General features: G+C 45.7%; 2 protein-coding genes across 3 annotated transcripts in view; both read right to left on the bottom strand.

Moving 5' to 3' along the window:
* LOC135400354 (4-pyridoxate dehydrogenase-like) overlaps positions 1-16,970 on the bottom strand; it is a 66,049-nt gene extending 49,079 nt beyond the window's left edge. The window contains exon 1 of one of the 2 annotated variants that reach the window (XM_064632187.1): positions 16,693-16,970. The gene's annotated coding sequence lies outside the window, so the exon portion shown is untranslated. The remainder of the gene's footprint in view (positions 1-16,692) is intronic. The other variant, XM_064632189.1, reaches the window with a different exon arrangement.
* On the bottom strand, positions 10,728-11,529 carry LOC135400537 (uncharacterized). Its single transcript, XM_064632369.1, has 2 exons — positions 11,066-11,529; positions 10,728-10,980 (listed from the first exon to the last, which is right to left on the bottom strand). The coding sequence occupies exons 1-2, from the start codon at positions 11,527-11,529 to the stop codon at positions 10,728-10,730; spliced, it is 717 nt and encodes a 238-aa protein (XP_064488439.1).
* Positions 16,971-17,516: the final 546 nt, after the last annotated feature.

Below are 17,516 nucleotides of genomic sequence, written 5' to 3'. Positions count from 1 at the left end.
TCGTGTGACGTCATAACCTTCTGCTACCAACCTGATCAGCTGGGTCAGTGAGAGTAGGTACCCAGAGTAACCCTCGAGCGACGAGAGTTGAATTTTCGCCGGTAGATTATGACGTCACTTGCGTCACCCTCGATTTTTCGCCCAGTAAGGGTTAGCCCCGAGTTACCCAGGTAGAATAAAGAAACGCAGCCTTGGTCGTCACTTTCGAATGCCGCCGCAAAGTCACCTCTTGCGTGTCTCTAGACGTACGTACACCTCGCATCATTCTCATTATCTATCTGGAGGATATTGGATACACAGTGTTCGCTGAGTGCCTACGTTGTGTGTCGCTGCACATTGAGGACCATTACTCTGTTCGAAACTCATTATGGTTCAGGGGATGCAGAACGAACTTTCTACATGTGCGGGATAAAGTATCGCCCATGGCGAAGGAGTTCCCCAAGCAAATAAAGTTGTTGTTCTACGTGTGTATAGGTGTACACACTGTAGACATCAGGTTGAATCAGGTTTGACACAGGTTGTACATGTGGGTCGTGCACCCCAGGCTGCGTTTACATGAACACGACAGAAACGGGTCGAGTTAACTTATCGCACCTCCTGACATCAATCCTCCTTCCTCGATTGGTTGACGCGGCCTGATCGGGAGGCTTTGCTGTGGCAATCCAACTCGACCCGCTTTTGTCGAATTCGTGTAAACAGAGCTCCACATGTACAACCTGTGTCGAACCAGATGCAACCTGATTCCATACCTAAAGCACATGTGTGTGGTCCCACGCAGTGCCTGGTACGATTCGAAGCAAGCACACGTGAAATGGATACGTTTTTGTTGTTACTGATGAAGGTTGAAGCTGAGCTGTAGTGTAGAAACAAGTGAATCTGTCTATTTTCCAACCAGGGATACCAACTGCACATGGCGACAAGGAAGTTGAGGAACTTGGAAAAGGAATTGACGGCGACTTAGACAAGACATCCCCTCCTAAGCCTTCATGTCTGCGTAACACATATTTTTCTCATGTTGCTTCTGTCGCGTGCTTACTGTCCCTGACTGTAGTTTACCCAGCCTGTGGACATGTTCCAAAAAATTGGGAGGGGGGAATAGCAAGGTCCCCACTTTGAAGGGATTGCACAGATAAAAAGTTAGGAGCGTGGTGCTAAACATTCAGGGGTGTTGAGGGTGAGGGCCCTCAATCACTGGAATCACTGGTCATCGGTAGTAAGTATTCAACCCAAGATTTACACAGAAAATCCATGGCAAGTATTGCACTTTTTACTTTAAAATTATTTTCAATTATTTTAAAATTATTTGAATTTTTTAAATTTCTAAAATTTTAAAATAGTGCATAATCTGACTCAATGCAATACTTGTCGCGGATTTTCTATGTAAAACACGTGTTGTAGAAAAAAAATAACTAAGCAGAAAGGGAGCAGACAGAGCAAAACAATTTATTTGAAAATTAACGACGCCATCTTGAAAAACGCACTCCGGTGCGGGCGGCTGGGACAGGACGCTTGCAGAGACAGATGGCCACGTAGTTGCGAGGCATTACACCAGATGGCGCCGCCTTCATAGCTCTATGCGAGAAAGACAGAGAACAACAAAATACATGATGCAGGTAAAATTTCAGTACTGCTCATCAAGTCTAAGCATGCCAGAGCGCACGGAAAAGGCCTAACCGTTACTGCTAAACAGCACGGAGAAAACACTACACATCGGGGGAAAAGGCTTAAGGCAATCCTCTACTGTCAACACCCGGGATCGCTCGCGCCTCATGATGGTAGCCTTGCCGATGGGTCTGATTTAGTATTTTCGCTTGTTTTCGCTACCAGTTTAGATATACCTTGGGTGTCCGTCTCATCCGAGAGCCAGGGAGATAACTGAATAATGACGCTTTGTTCCTCCTGAATAAGGCCATGCACCTGCCCTCCTTGCCATTACTCTCTGAACTAATTTGATCACAAAAATATTAAGAATCATTCTAGCACCACTCCCACTCAGGGCAGCACTATCGTCAAGACAAGAATGTTTCAAAAAGAAAAAAAAAACTACATGTAGAAGGAAAGCATGACAGAACAGGTCTAGGTGTAAGGACATGTTTGTCAGACAACAAGGAGGAAAAAAGCGACGAGAAACACTTGAACAAAGCAGAAAACCAACATCAAACTACTTCGAAGCACGCACACACATTCCTCTTATTCGAAGAACAGTGCTTATCGTAAATCCCTCCAGGACAACGCACACCATCCTCCATTTTTCTATTGCTACACCTTTTTTCCAGTAACGGTCAATGCATTGCTACAGACACCTGACACACTGCATGACGTCATAACATCCTGTCTGAAGAAGGTAGCGGCAAAGACGAAGACTCCTACTATTTATTGAATCCCAAGATTATTTCCTTTGTCCGACTGTTAATGATATTCATTCTTCTGTCATTGTCAGATATTCAGTGTCAGCTGTCCCTCATTTTAAGTGATAAAACAGTGCGCTCGCTTGGGGAAACGTTAACGGATCGCGCGCGTCGCGTGTCCAAACCGCGAGCATGCGCCCGCATGCGGTTCGCGTGGGGCGCGGTTCGGGCGCACTGTTTTATCACTTAAACAGAAGCAGAGCTGACATCGTTAGTACCCTCGCGATAAATCTTATTCCAGCGCCAGCAGAATGTATTCAGAAAAGGCTTTGGGTGTGTAAGGTCAGCCCAAGGTATTGATGGGAGCGCCCTGCTCTGTTGGGTACCCAAGCTGGCAGTCAGCGATGCTGGAATGATTATTTTATTTTGAGTCATTATCGGCTCGCCTATTTAGTGAAGGCCTATGAACACATGCTAAGTGGTTTGATTTAAAAATGATGAGAGCTACAGTGTGCAGCGAATGATGTTCACATTTACCCGTTCCACTCTATCGTATTCTTGCAAAATATATGGGTGCAAGGAAATAAAAGTAAAAAGAAGTGAATTCCCTTCTGTACCATAACTGCTGCGCAAATGCGCTGCACCATTTTCTCTTTGATGTATAGCGAACATGCATTCCTTTCTTTTCTTTTTTCCGGTCGCGCCGGCCGAGTGACGATATCGTATTACATCCGGAACGAAGACCTATTGTTTTCGTTGTTCGCATACATGTGTGTGCCGTCTTTTGACGATGGTTGGATAATTATTGACCCGAGGAATAATATGGATTTATATGGTTGTGAAAATAGACTTTGTGTTTGTGAGCGTGAAAATATGAATGTGTGTGTGCGCGCGCGCGCTTTTCTGAACCAGGGGAATGCTATGTGTTTGCCTTTTCGTGTGACACGAGTGATCATTTATGTACTATTGCGTGAGATAGTGGTTTAAAAAATAAGGGTAGCCGCGTTTGCATTGCTATCTGTAGGATAGGCCGAGCGTTTTTAATGCAATTGCCTGGCGAACCTGGTGAAGTCTTTGTTCTGGGCAGGCTATTTTATGACTTCAGGACGCCGGTCCTGTTGAGGTGCATTTGATATGCTTTCCTGAAGCAGTGTGCTTTGTTCTTGTAGTGTGGTTCACGCCTTTAGCTCAAAATTCTATCAGTAGAAATGAATAGGAGAGTTTATTTGTTTGTTAGTATGTGTCTGTCACGTTCGTAACGCATTTCAATCTTTGTTTTCTTTGCAAAAATTCAGACTTTATGGTATTAAGCTGTTCGAGAAGAAGTGACTTTCCCTGCTCGCTTAAGATAAATTGTGTGTCCCTTTTCTGTGCTTTCTTCACGCGGAGACAATGCAATTGTGTATTTAGCATTATGCAATAGTTATCTGATAGCAGAAATGGGTGTCTTTGTCACAGTTTATTAGCGTGCGCCTCGTTATTTTATTTTTTCTCTTATAGCTATGCGAGCAAAAGTGCGTTTAATTTTTCACTGGCCTTTTCTTATTTCACTGCTTTTACTCAGAATGTAGCTGAGGGGAAACGGTCAGCATCCAGGTAGAGCAGAAGAAAGTCGCTTGGCATTCGGAATTAGTGATAATTGAATTTCATTGTTTATTGTTAGGTGTTGTTGAGTGTCAGTATTTACTTTTTTGATATGTTGATGGAGTATGCTGTTTGCAGTTATCAGTATTTGTGTAGAAATGCCGGTATCTGAGTGTGGAGGAGAAATTGCTATAGAGCACCTCTCCTTGTGCATTCCGCAGCTGATGTCTGTGGGTGTGTGTGCTTTTTTCCTGGTTTGTGTCGTCATCATGGCATGTTGGAGCTTGTTTAGCAGTGTTACAATTTTACGCGCCGCTAGTATCTTGTTGTCGCCTTGTGTTAGCCGCGTAGCGATGTGTGGTGACTCTGCGATTATTCCTGAGGTCTTAAGCCTTTTCCCTGCTCGCTTACAGGAATTTGTGTCCCCTTGTTCTGTGCTTTCTTTACGCAAGGGCAATGCGGCTGTGTATGTAGCATTATGCAAGAATTATCTGATAGAAGAAATGGGTGTCTCTTTCTTAGTTTCTTAGCGTATGCTTCGGTTTTTGAAGTCATTGCAATGCAAGCACAAGTGCGCACAATTTTTTGTTGCCCTTTCCCTTTTTCACCGATTTTACGCAGAAGAAAGTCGCATGGTACAGCTGAATTCGTGAGAAGAGGGTTTGTATGTTTTTTGTTTGTTAGATGTGATTAGGAGCACGGTGTGTTGAGGAAGTCAGCTGTTATAGGTATTTATGCAGAAACGATTGCATCTGAGCGCAGGTCAGAAATTCCTAGCACGCCACCCTCGGTGTAAATTAATTATTTTGGAAGTGAGACTGCTTCACTGCATGACAAGGTTGAAATGGGAAGAGAGAAAAAATTGGAGCGCTTGATTAATAGTGATCCAAGTAAAAGGGCAATTATAGTTTCCATAGAAAGTAGAATTTAAGGCTCCTATATTATAGTTGAGCGTAGTACGGACCTTTTGTGATAGAGTTTCTAAACTGCAATGCAATAATCATTAATATAGTAGGAACGCAATTATGTTCCCGTAATGACGTTGTGTCTAGTTCTCCGTCTAGCACGAACGGAACTTTGCCCCCAGGCTTTCGCGCCTTTTTGCTCGCAGGTGTAGCCTCAGACAACGAATGTATGAGCATAGAAAGGGTCATGTATTACATAAGCCTGGTGATGATGTTGAGTGGTCACAATTATTATTATTTCAAAGAGCAGTGGTAGTTTACTGGTGTTGTGATTCTGATGACCATGATAAGCCTTTACAGTGAAAATCGCTAATACGCACGGTGCTTTTTTGTTGAATTTTAATGTAAGAATGAATATCAGTAAGAGTCGGACAAAGGAAATAATCTTGCGATTCAATAAATAGTAGGAGTCTTATCGCGAGGGTACTAACGATGTCAGCTCTGGGGCCCTATTCCGAGCCGCTGTCGAGCGCCAGCGACGGTGTCGATAGAGAAGTATCGGTAGAAGGCGATAACGAGCGCCGGGAGCGATACTTGCCAGCTTTGGTATTCCCATGTCGCTTTTAACGACAGTGCGCTTGGTTTGTTGACTGTCGTTGGAGGTTAAGACGTCTGGGAACGAGACGCCGCGCTTTCAGCCAATACTGTAGCAGGAGGAGAATCACGTGGGATTCCCCTTGTTTTGGAAGCAGACGACGACGACGCGTTGACGATGGAGAAGAAGTCTCGCGCTTCTCGCTCAACGCACGAATAATATGAAATTGTGTTGCAGTTCGTGATAGAGCACAGCAATTTATCCACGGACATTTTGCTTACGACCTACGTGCAATTGGAATCAGTAGGCATAATTAGGCGCGATATTAATTTCCCAAGTGGAGAAATGTAAGTTTTAGGCAGATCTTTGTGTATTGTGCTCTGACATGTATGATAGTGAGGAATTGCCTCTGCGGTGAGGCAGTTTCAATAAAGACGTTTCATTTGATCTAAACACGTTGTCGCCCGATCTAAACACCGGCGCAAGCTGTGGCGGTGTCCATAAGTGCCACGCGAAGGAACTTGCAGCCACCTTGACAGCTCTTGCTCCGCTTAACGACAGTATAACCCACCATACCGACAGGGTGGAGGCTGTCGTTCCCGTGAGCGACACCGTCGCTTACGTGCGACGCGTTTGGAGCGCAGGGAATACCAAATTCGCATCGCTAGCGTTACGTTGCGTCACATACCACGTGCGCTCGCTCCCGAACGACACGTTCGCGCTACCGACATAGATCGGAATAGGGCCCCTGCTTCTGTTTAAGTGATAAAACAGTGCGCCCGAACAGCGCCCCACGCGAAACGCACGCGGGCGCGTGCTCGCGGTTTGGACACGCGACGCGCGCGATCCGTTAACGTTTCCCCAAGCGAGCGCACTGTTTTATCACTTAAAATGAGGGACAGCTGACACTGAATATCTGACAATGACAGAAGAATGAATATCATTAAGAGTCGGACAAAGGAAATAATCTTGGGATTCAATAAATAGTAGGAGTCTTCGTCTTTGCCGCTGCCTTCTTCAGACAGTATGTGATGACGTCACGCAGTGTTTCAGGTGTCTGTAGCAATGCATTGACCCTTACTGGAAAAAAGTGTAGCAATAGAAAAATGGAGGATGGTGTGGATTGTCCTGGAGGGATTTACGATAAGCACTGTTCTTCGAATAAGAGGCATGTGTGTGTGTGCTTAGAAGTAGTTTGATGTTGGTTTTCTGATTTGTTCAAGTGTTTCTTTTCGCTTTTTTCCGCCTTGTTGTCTGATAAACATGTGCTTACATGCCTAGACCTGTTCTGTCATGCTGTCCTTCTACATGTAGTTTTTTTTTCTTTTTGAAAAGAAACATTCTTGCCTTGACGATAGTGCTGGCCTGAGTGGGAGTAGTGCTAGAATGAATGTTAATATTTTTGCGATTCAATTACTTCAGAGAGTAAACGCAAGGGGGACAGGTGCATGGCTTTATTCAGGAGGAACAAAGCGTCATTATTCAGTTACTTCCCTGGTTCTTGGATGAGACAGACATCTCTTCTGAGCTTGTCATATTTAGCCATTGATGGTGTTAGAATATTTTGTTCTTTTGTGAGTTTCATTTAGTAAGACTTTGTAATTCCTACGATCAGCATTCATGCATGGTGCTTTTCTGCAATAGTTTTTCTGCTTCCTATGCAATCGTTATAGAGGAATAAAGGAAATAATCTTGGGATAGTGATTCAATAAGTAACAGGTCCCTGTCTACAGCGTACGCGCCCTTGAACCGTACAGCTGCATTCTTGGGTGATGATGTCATGCTGCGGCTTTATTGTTTCAGGTGGACCTTGTCCAGTTGAGCATTAGTGGAAAAAAAAACAGTGTAGCTCTGAGACAATAGGATGACGTCACGACCTATGAGAAAGGCCCACAGAGGGCGCTAGGATTCACTTGTCTCTTGGACATTGGTGGGTGTGGAAGCGTTAATTGTGTTCCCGGCAATTGTGTTGGCCATTAGTGGAAAAGCGTAGCCTCGGTGGGATTCAGGTTACCTCTGACAGGGTACGGATGTATGGTTCGTCACTGGTGAATGGTGTGTGCTTCCGTGGACGTACGTACGATGACGGCTTTATGAATAAGTGGAGTGTGTGTGTGTTTGCCACTTTAAGTGCTTTCTCTGTGCTTGCTTTCCTTTGTTGTCTAGCAGTCGTGCAATTTTACGTCGTGTGACACTGCTTGTTGAGCAATGTCCTAACATGCCCAGACCTGTTCAGTCTTATGATATATGCTTTCTTTTTGTTGATGCTCTGTATTTTTCTTTTTTAACAAGAAAGATTCTTGTTAATCATTCTTGTCTTGACGATGACGATAGTGCTTCCACACCCTTGATCTGGACGTGAGTACCTCTCCATGATTCTTAATAATTTTTCGATTAAATTAGTCCGTAAAGTAACCGCAAGGGGGATACATGTGTGCCTTTATTCAGGGGGAAGAAAGCATCATTATTCAGTTATCTGCCTGACTCTCGGAGGGAACGGATGCATCATTCTGCGCTCCGTGTTAACCATGCTCTGTGTTGATCTGTTGTGTAGCTAGTCCTCGATATTAGTTATTGGTGGTGTTCCTTGTTAGGATATTTTGTTCTTTCTTGACTTTGCTAAGTCGCATTTACTAAGTCATTGGGATAAGAATGCTTGCTATGATCAGATTTCATGCATGGTGTGCTTCTGCAGTAGGTTTCCTGGTTCATTATAGTTGTGTAATGGAAGGAATCTTGCGATAGTGATTCAATAAATAATAGGTCTCCTGTCCAGAGCGTATGCGTCCTTGAATCATGTAGCAGCATGGCTGTGTGATGATGCCATGCCATGGCTTCACTGAGGATTGACCTTGTCCCAAGGAGTTGTGTCGACAGTGTGAAAAAAAAGCGCTCTAGCCTTGGGACAATGGGATGACGTCACCAGCAAGGCAAGGAGAGGGCGCAGGAATTCACTTCTCTCTTAGCATCTCGCAGGTGGTCGGCGCAGGTGGCGCTAGGAGCGCGCAGAGAGCACTAAGAGCGCATGCGTAGCAGTCGCAGAGAGGCGCCTGCGTCAGTCGGCCGCTGGCTCTCGTAGGGAGAGTACGTACGGCTGGGCGCTCCGCTGTCCCCGTGCGGGTAAGCTTGTGCCTGGCTGTCGACGGAATCGGATGCTCCGTCGCCGAGGGGGAAAGCTGAGTGATTTGCCGATCTGTGAACGTTGTTTTACCGCGCTCGTGTTAAACCTTTTCTTGCATGTTCGCCGCAACGAATATTTCCTGTACGTGCATGTTTAGACTTGTTTAGGAGTGACCCGTAGCGACCTTTTGTTCATGCTGTTGCATGTTTAGCATTGTGTGACTAGTATTTTTGTGGTTCTTGTCTTGTGTTAGCCGTTGAATTCTGTAGGTGATGACGCTGTGGTTAGGCCTAGTTGATTGCCTTAAGCTGTTTCCCCCAATGTGTAGTGTTTTCTCCATGCTGTTTAGCAGTAGCGGTTAGGCCTTTTCCCCGCGCTCTGGCATGCTTAGACTTGTCGAGCAGTGCTGCAATTTTACCTGCCTCTCGTATTTTGTTGTTCTGTCTTTCTTGCATAGAGCTATGAAGGCGGCGCCATCTGGTGTGAGGCATCGTAAATACGTGGCTATCTGTCTCTGCAAGCGTCCCGCCCTAGCCGCCCGCACTGGAGTGCGTTTTTCAAGATGGCGTCGTTAATTTTCAAATAAATTGTTTCTCTCTGTCTGCTCCTTTTCACTTTAGTTATTTTTTTCTACAACCCGAGTTTTACATAGAAAATCCACGACAAATATTGCATTGAGTCACATTATGCACTATTTTAAAATTTTAAAAAATGAAAAATTTCAAATAATTTTAAAATAATTTAAAGTAATTTTAAAGTAAAAAGTGCAATACTTGCCGTAGTTTCTCTGTGTAAAGCTTGGGTTGAATACTTACTACTGTCCTCCACTTCTCATACTTTATGGTCCGAAAGAGTCATTATGAGGTAACAGAAATTCATGGCATATAGCATATCTGTTGGGATTTGCGTCATCAGGAGCTTCATTATTATAGTCAGCATTGGGAATGCTCATGGACACACTGTAAATGAACCGAGAGGTCCACTTACAATACATTTACTTTCTCCATCAAGTGTCTAACCCAGTGTCGCTCTTTCTCATTCATTCGATTTTTCAAGCATGTTCCACTCCCGGCCGGTACCGGTACGACATATACAGGCAGCGAAATCCAAAACAATGATTAGAGGAACTTCGCGGTGGACATGCGCTGGAAAAGGACCTTCCCTGAGTCGAAATGCTTTCAGTCGTTCGAGCACGTCGCGTGCACATTTTTGTCTTTCTGAAAGAGCAGAAGATTCTGCTCTATCATTACCCGATAGATTAACAGACCGTGATAACCGCGGATGAACGACCAAAGGCAGGCCGAGACAGCGCACTCATTTTCTTGTTATTTTGGCTTCGTCACAGATCATCCTTTTCCATTTCAAAGCCAATCAAAACTTCCTTACACCCAGAGTGTGGGTGTGTTTCGATGTGCGAGCTTTGGCTATGGGCGTATGTGCCTGGTGGACGATGCACAGCCGCTTTGAACTGTTACTGCTGCTCGACCCCGTTTCGATGTACAGCTTGCGCAAAAAGTATACGGAACACGCGAGCGGCGTTTTTCTCCGCGCCGCGCCACCCTAGCGGCCGCCGGAAATTGGCGGGAGCGGACAGGTCCATTCATTTTGAGGGAGCACAGGGCATAACACAGGCAGCGACCCACCGTGGCGTTTGCAACGATTATCCCACAAGGGCATGCCCGTGGAGCGTTTCACCAGGCAAATTCCTATCGCAGTTCGCAGCTGGAAGATAACAGGAATGACACAGAGCGACAACAGTTGGTTTCTGCAGTTTCTTTTCTCTTTTTCGTTCTCGTCTTCCTTTTATTTTGTCTGGGGATGACATGCGCTGGCAAATAAAAGCGTACCATATTGACATAGAAACAAGAGAGGAAAGACAGAGCCAAATGACACTTCATTAATATTTTATTTAGTATCGCGTGAAGCCCCAGTTCGCGGAGATCACAGCGGACATGCGGTCTGGCAGCGATTGATAGAGCCGGCCCACGAGGTGTGGTACCAATTCTTCCTTGAGGGACGTCCATTCCATGTTTATCGCCTCCCAGAAGGGGTCCTTGAACCGAATTGGCACCCGCATTTGCTCATTCGAAATTTCATCATGCCCCATATATTTTCGATCACGTTCAGATCCTTGCTGCAGGCGGGCCGCTCAAGCTGCATGATACCAAGATCGTCTAGTTGCGCTGGACAGTGGACAACATGTGAACCGGGCTTCTCTCTTGCTGTAGAACAAAGCAACCGTCAGGGAAAAGACCGTCAAGGACGCATGGGAGCAGTTCATTTTCGATGACTCTAACGTATGCTGCTCCTTTGAAGCGGCCGTCTAGGCGGACAAGAGGCCTCAAGCCCTGGTGCGAAAGGGCGCCCCACTCGCTCACGGAGTGCCGTCCACTGGAGACAACGCTGTGAACGTACTGGGGTGGATATCTGAAAAGGAAAAAAAATGAATAGGGCCGTCTCGAAGCAGGCGCGGACTCTCAAGGTATTACCTGCAGTTAGGAGGACGCCAAACCCGCCTCCACTGGGACCACTTCGTACTAAACGTTGCCTCATCAGTAAACTGCACGTGGCTCCACTGCGCGGGGTCACACTCCCCGTAGCGTAAGGCAAAGTCCAGTCTTGCCTCTCGGTGTTCCGGCTTCCGGAACGGAGACCCCCGGGGCACGCTAATCTTCGTCGGATGGTTGTACTCGACGCTTGGAGGCTCAGCTCCTTCTTTAGATCGACAACCGTCAGAAACGGGTCGACCACGTTTGCAGCAATTATTGCCCTGTTCTCGTCCGACGTCGTTGCCCGCGGCCGTTCAGACCTCGGTGCATCTTCAAGTTGCCCTTCATCACGGAAGCGCTGAATGATACGGTTCACCGAAGACAAGCAGCATCCCACCTCTCGAGCAATCGTTCGCTGAGAATGCACTGCAAGCGACATGGACACGATCTGTCGCCTCCGCTCCAGACTAATCCTGTCGCCGGTCATTTTGAACTACTGCTGTGGTGAGGAAGGCTTTGTCTTTTTATACAGTTGCAGTGATGATGGGGTGAGGGAGACCCCAAGCATCATACAGCCGAAGAAGGCGTGGTCGGATGTTGCTGAATACTCTAGAAAAATGATACCTTTATGTTTAACATATCATTTTTCTTTCGCTTCACGCGATACTAAATAAAATATTAATGAAGTGTCATTTTCCTATTGAAAAAAGCACTAGAATCATTCTGGTGTTTTTGGTGCTGTGATTTGGGACATTCCTGGTGCTTTCTTCGCTGATGTTAGCATCAGAATTCCCTGGTGTTCCTAGTGTCTGTTCTATGATGTTCCACACCAGGACCTCTGATGTGTGTGCTCTGGTGTTGCACACCAGGATCCCTCCACTGTTGAACATTATAATGTCTCAAGCGTTCAATCCTGTGATGTACTTGGTCCGTCAGGAACCTCACAATGCACTAAAAGCTGTGCATAGCTGTAGACGTGTGTGAGATAGAGAGAGAGAAAGCAGGAGTGTGCAAGCGCGGCACCACAGCACGAACACGGTGTTAGTGTTGTCCTGTTTGTTTTTCTCTAAGCGTTCAAAACTATGCACAGCTTTCAGAGCCTCGTGAGGGCGTCGAAGAGCCAAGTACCTCACGGGATCGAATGCGTGAAACAGCATAATGTTCAATAGTCGAGCATCATAAAACACCACGAAGGGATCCTGCCATGCGTACATGAATGTGCAACATTCAACCAACACGGTCTGCTCGTTATTCCGGTACTAAAGCTGCTTGGGATGTACTCCTTAATGTTAGCGACTCATCAAACCAGTCAACAATACAACAAGATATCAAAGGTTTCTTTCTACTGCAAAGGTGTCCCAGCTGTTAGCAGGCTACTAATTGTTTGCATATAGTATACTGAGAATCAGAAATAGGAACAGACAAGCACGTGTAACAAAACTGTCTATATTACTGCTACCATTGATGGTACACATTTAGGAGAAGTATGCACTCCACAATATAAGAGTACAAAAAGGAGCAATGTTATTTCTTCTGCGAGCGTGAATACATCACATGCGGCACAGTTTAGAAAAGCATACTCGATCAACTCTGAAGTCATTTTCCGTCCTCTCTTCTTGTAGTCCATATCCCATGAACAATCAGTTCACATGATGCCGGATGAAACGCACATTTAAAGACGTCACACCAACGACCAGTCGTCACACCTGCCCCGAATGCATATCTTGTATTTTCTCATACTTCCACTTGTGCACAGGTAGGAAAACAAACTACGACATATAATGCATAACTTCAGAAACACATATTCAAAGTTGTTCACATTCGTGCGGAGTTTTTATGTTGAAAACAGGGCTGGGCAGGAATACTCAAAATTTGTATTATAATACAAATACATAATACTCGCTAAAAATTGTATTATAATACTAATACATAATACATTTTATTTTCAAGTATTATAATACATAATACTATTACTTCCCTGTATTAAGCAAGTAATACTAGTAATACTTTTGTGCCGTGGCAGACAGTTATTAGAAAAGGAATCCCAGACCTATTTCTGAAGCCACCGGTCCGTCAACGCATGTTTATTTCAGTTGACTGCACTTAAGAAGAAACATCTTTTCAAATACGCCATCTTACGATCGTTTGTTTGGTCTGAGTAGCAGATTCGCAAACGAAAACAATCGTTCAACCGGCGCGGACGAACATAAATTAGTGTTGAACTTTAAGAAAGCACTCTTAACTGATGGGTAGTCGTCCAACATGGACAAGTCTACGCGCTTGTCATCGAGGTACTTGAGGACTTCCAACTTCGCACGGCACAGCTTTCAGGGCATTCTCTCGCGGGACGCAGGTGTGTGTGTCTATAATCCCCTTTTTTCTGCCTTACTTTCTGACGCACCGATCCTGGCTCCATTCTATGATATGACCCTCTAAGGGCTCCGGGTTGTTCACCCAGAGTGGAGAAGTTTCTCAGAAATTTGAGTCAGCCAGCTTCTGTAATCGTCCCTTTGTTGCACGTTGAAGTGTGATCCTCTGTTGGTAGAACTAGGTCGTGTTCGTAGGACTGGAATGGTACCGAAAGCATACACGTGTAATACCCCTGTCACACGGGCATTTTCGATCCTGCTCGACCGAACCTGCTTGAACCCAATGCAGATCGGATGGTGCTACACGGCCGCTTCCAAGCAGGATCGAACTTTGATCCTGCTTGACTCAAGACAGTTCCCATAACAGGATTGAGAATTTCAAGAGGGCTCGACGGCCGCCATTTGCATCCTCGACCCCGGTGAACTGTCATAACTTAAGACGGACATGCGCGCGAAGCTACAAATGATGCTTACATCGGTATACGATAAATTACCACTAATATCGCTGTTATATAGGAAACGCAAAATTAGTGAGTTCCGTTTATTCATTTGCACAGGTCAACCGTTCAATGCGCATTGAAAGTGGCCGTGTAGCAGCGTCAAAACTCGAGCGTGCTCGGGAAGTTCGATGCAGATCGGATTCGAGAAGGATCGAAATGCCCGTGTGACAGGGGTATAAGACCCATCACCTCAGGCAGGACATGTCATAAGTATTACGAGTTTTGCAGTAATACAATGCAAGTAATACTAGAATTTTTTGTATTATCATACGTAATACAAATACACTTGTCAGATGGGTATTATAATACGTAATACAAATATTCTAAAGTATTACAGTAACGGTATTATAATACAATGTATTTGTAATACTGCCCAGCCCTGGTTGAAAACCAGGACGGAACGCTACCTCAACCACCTCAGCCTGCTGGTTGAGTTCAAAACAGACACTAATGCCGATGGCGCTGTCGCTGTCTTATGTGACAATGAGAGCGTAAAGTTTCGTTTTCAAACTCGAGTGAAAGCCGCAAAGCGTGTCATTTCGACACCCGGCAGAATTATTTGCGATGCGAATTATCATTGCTTTCGAAAAGAAGTTGCGCTAAGGAACTCATGATCATTGTAAACAGCGGTTTTCATGGTAACAACGTGTAGTGCTCGTACCCTGGCGCCTGTAGGTCTGGTGTCTGTGAACAACACGAGACCGCTCTAACGGTCACGTTAAAACACTACGTCTGTCTAGTGCGCACACCAAGCATGCTAGAAGGCACCAGAATCATTCTGGTGTCGTAGTAGTCCACTCTGGTGTTGACATCAGGAGAACTCGACAGCACCAGAATCACCCTGGTGTCACGCCAGAAATTTTTTATGTGCACATTACACACATCAAAAGAGTCTAGTGTTAACGCCAGGAACATCAGGAAACACCAGAATAATTCTGGTGATTTTTTCAATCGGGTAGGCTCTTTGTTCCCTCTCTTGTTTCTACGTCAATATCGTACGCTTTCATTTGCCAGCGCCCGTCATCAACAGGCAAAATAAAAGGAAGAGGAGAACGAAAAAGAGAAAAGAAACTGCAGAAGCCAACTCTTGTCGCTCGTGTCATTCCTGTTATCTTTCAGCTGCGGACTGCGATAGGAATTTGCCTGGTGGAACGCTCCACGAGCATGTCCTTGTGGGGTAATTGCTGCAAACGGCACGGTGGGCCGCTCACCAGTGTTGCCAAATCTCATCCGCAGGAAGTCGCTGGTAGCGTCCCGAAAAGTCGCTAAAATTGAAACTGAAAGTCGCTGAAGAAGTCGCTGCCGCTACTGTGCCCTTTTTGTTCGTTGCACGTAATGAAACAATGTGGTGACAGACCTACCAGGACGTTTCAGCGAATGAGCATGTTCGCTGACCAAGAGAGGGATAACAAAATGAGCGTGAGTGGATAAGAAGGAGAGAAAGTAAATGAAATTCGGAACCTTGAACATCTTTTGCAGAACTTTTTCTCGTTTTGTCATCGGAAACACCGAATATGGTTTGTTTATTGCTTGCAAAAGGTTCCAATGCCTTCTCGTCTTTTTTGTGACCTATCTGCTTCATGTCTGACAACGTCACATAAATTTCATACTTGCAACAAATGCACTGGGCCCTTGTGTCACAGTCTTTGACTGGACGCAGCTATCCATTGAATACTTGCAGCATCACCAAGCTCTTGGGGAATACTTCTGGTCTTGCTCATGAGGACGTATTTTGGAACTTGCGTCTAGTCAAAGCGACGTGTCAGAAAAGGGGCAAACTGCATACAGCTCATAGAACCTAGCGCTACGAAGAGTAGAAACGAAACTGCGCAACGCTGAGCTTTCCGTGACCTGGGGTGGCTATGAGCAGTTACGGGCGGCGAAAGGTGGCGCGGTTTCATTATTCTTCGCCAGCTAATGCTTGACATTTATCGAAATGTGACAGAAAATCACGATTCTTTCTGACTTCATGAATGAATATTCGTGTCGCTAAAAAGTCGTTGAACGTGTCAGAAAGTCACCAAAAAATCCGCTAATCCCAAATACAAAATTTTGTCGCTAGACAAACCCCGAAATCCGCTAAATTTAGCGACTTTTCCCCAAATTTGGCAACACTGCCGCTCACTGTGTTATGCCCTGCGCCCCCTCCAAATGAATGGACCTGTCCGCTCCTGCCAACTTCCGGCCGCCGCTAGGGTGGCGCGACGCGGAGAAAAACGCCACGAGCGTGTTCCGTGGACTTTGGGCGCAAGCTGTAAGTGTACCGCATTGCTCTTTACATGTAAATAAACAGTGCTCGCAACGCATATATCGGTGTCTGGGTTCCTCGTCGTGCGGTTGAGGCAAGAGACGGGTCGGGTCCTACACCCGGGTGGGATTCGGGGTGGGGGACGGATCCCACAACTTGTTCAGTAAAATATACCTTTGCTAAAGAATTTCTGAAGAACTATACCTTTGCTGTCATAAGAATATGGTTTTCTTTGATTGAAAACTGATTCCGCACCTTTGGATTCTCTCCGACATAACAAAAATGCGTACTACGTATCGACGTTACCCCGTTTCTGGTACTCCGTATGACAACAACAAATATATGGAAGCAGACAGATCGCCATACTATAGCCAGACTGCAAAGTTTTCAGAGGTTGCCAACGAGAGTAATTACGCGTTCTTTCGAAAAAATTGTGCACTGTACTTCGCTGAAATAAGCACGTTTTTTGAAAATATACAGGTTTAAAAATATTGTGATTGCGAGGGCATTTTGCTTGTACTCAATATTCTTACCTGTACCTCAAAGCGTGCTGTAGAGGCTACCCACTCTATCCGGCGAAGCGAACTGAAGTCAAGCGATTTTGAGGAACTCACTAAATCAGTAGTGCACTTTCTGCCAAGTGTCACTCAAGGCCGTGTGACTCTAAATTAGTCGGTGCGACAGGGGTATTATTTTTCCTTGTGCCCATACACGTGCTGCTACCGTCTTGTGCTCGAAGTTGCGATAACTCACAGCACGTGTGATGAGTACATCTATCTACACACGTGCCTCCGACTATTCCACCGTTGCTTCAGAATGTTATACGAGGCTCTCACTAGCTACAGTAGCGCGCAGACTTGCCTCGAACAGCGGAGCGCGCATCATCGGGCGCTGATAGACAGCTGAAAACGAGATTGGGATGATCCACTATCCCGTTGAAGGGAGGGTCGGTACGCACAACGGATGCGTCTGATAAACGGTGCGGTATGGCGAACGCATCTGTTGTGCGTACCGACCCTCCCTTCAAGGGGATAGTGGATCATCCCAATCTCGTTTCCAGCTGTCTATCAGCGCCCGATGATACGCGCTCCGCTGTTCGAGGCAGGTCTGCGCGTCACTGTAAGAAATATGAAGTAAAAGCGGTAGACTCTCACAGCCTCCACATGTACCGAGGTTAAAGATCTTTTCGAATGCGATAAAATTTTGAGGCATGCTGGAGGCATGCTGGAGAAGCGTCCCAGCACTTTCGCGATGCGCAGTCTCCCCCTCGTTTCTGGGAAGGAACGTTTCGGCGGAGGCCCCGGCTGGAATGTCCAAAAACATGATAAGCCAAGCACCTGATTCGTTTGAAGTGGCT

This window comes from Ornithodoros turicata, chromosome 7 (genome assembly GCF_037126465.1).
Source record: "Ornithodoros turicata isolate Travis chromosome 7, ASM3712646v1, whole genome shotgun sequence".
Classification (NCBI taxonomy): Eukaryota; Metazoa; Arthropoda; class Arachnida; order Ixodida; family Argasidae; genus Ornithodoros; species Ornithodoros turicata.
Note: the sequence above shows the minus strand (reverse complement) of the source record. Positions and strands in the feature narration are given on the sequence as shown.

Bases quoted from the DNA above. Each gene is read 5' to 3' on its own strand.
- LOC135400537 (XM_064632369.1), bottom strand. From the start codon at position 11,529: ATGACCGGCGACAGGATTAGTCTGGAGCGGAGGCGACAGATCGTGTCC. The intron at 10,981-11,065 runs GTTTGGCGTCCT...TTTCCTTTTCAG, and splicing joins AGTGGTCCCAGTGGAGGCGG to ATATCCACCCCAGTACGTTC.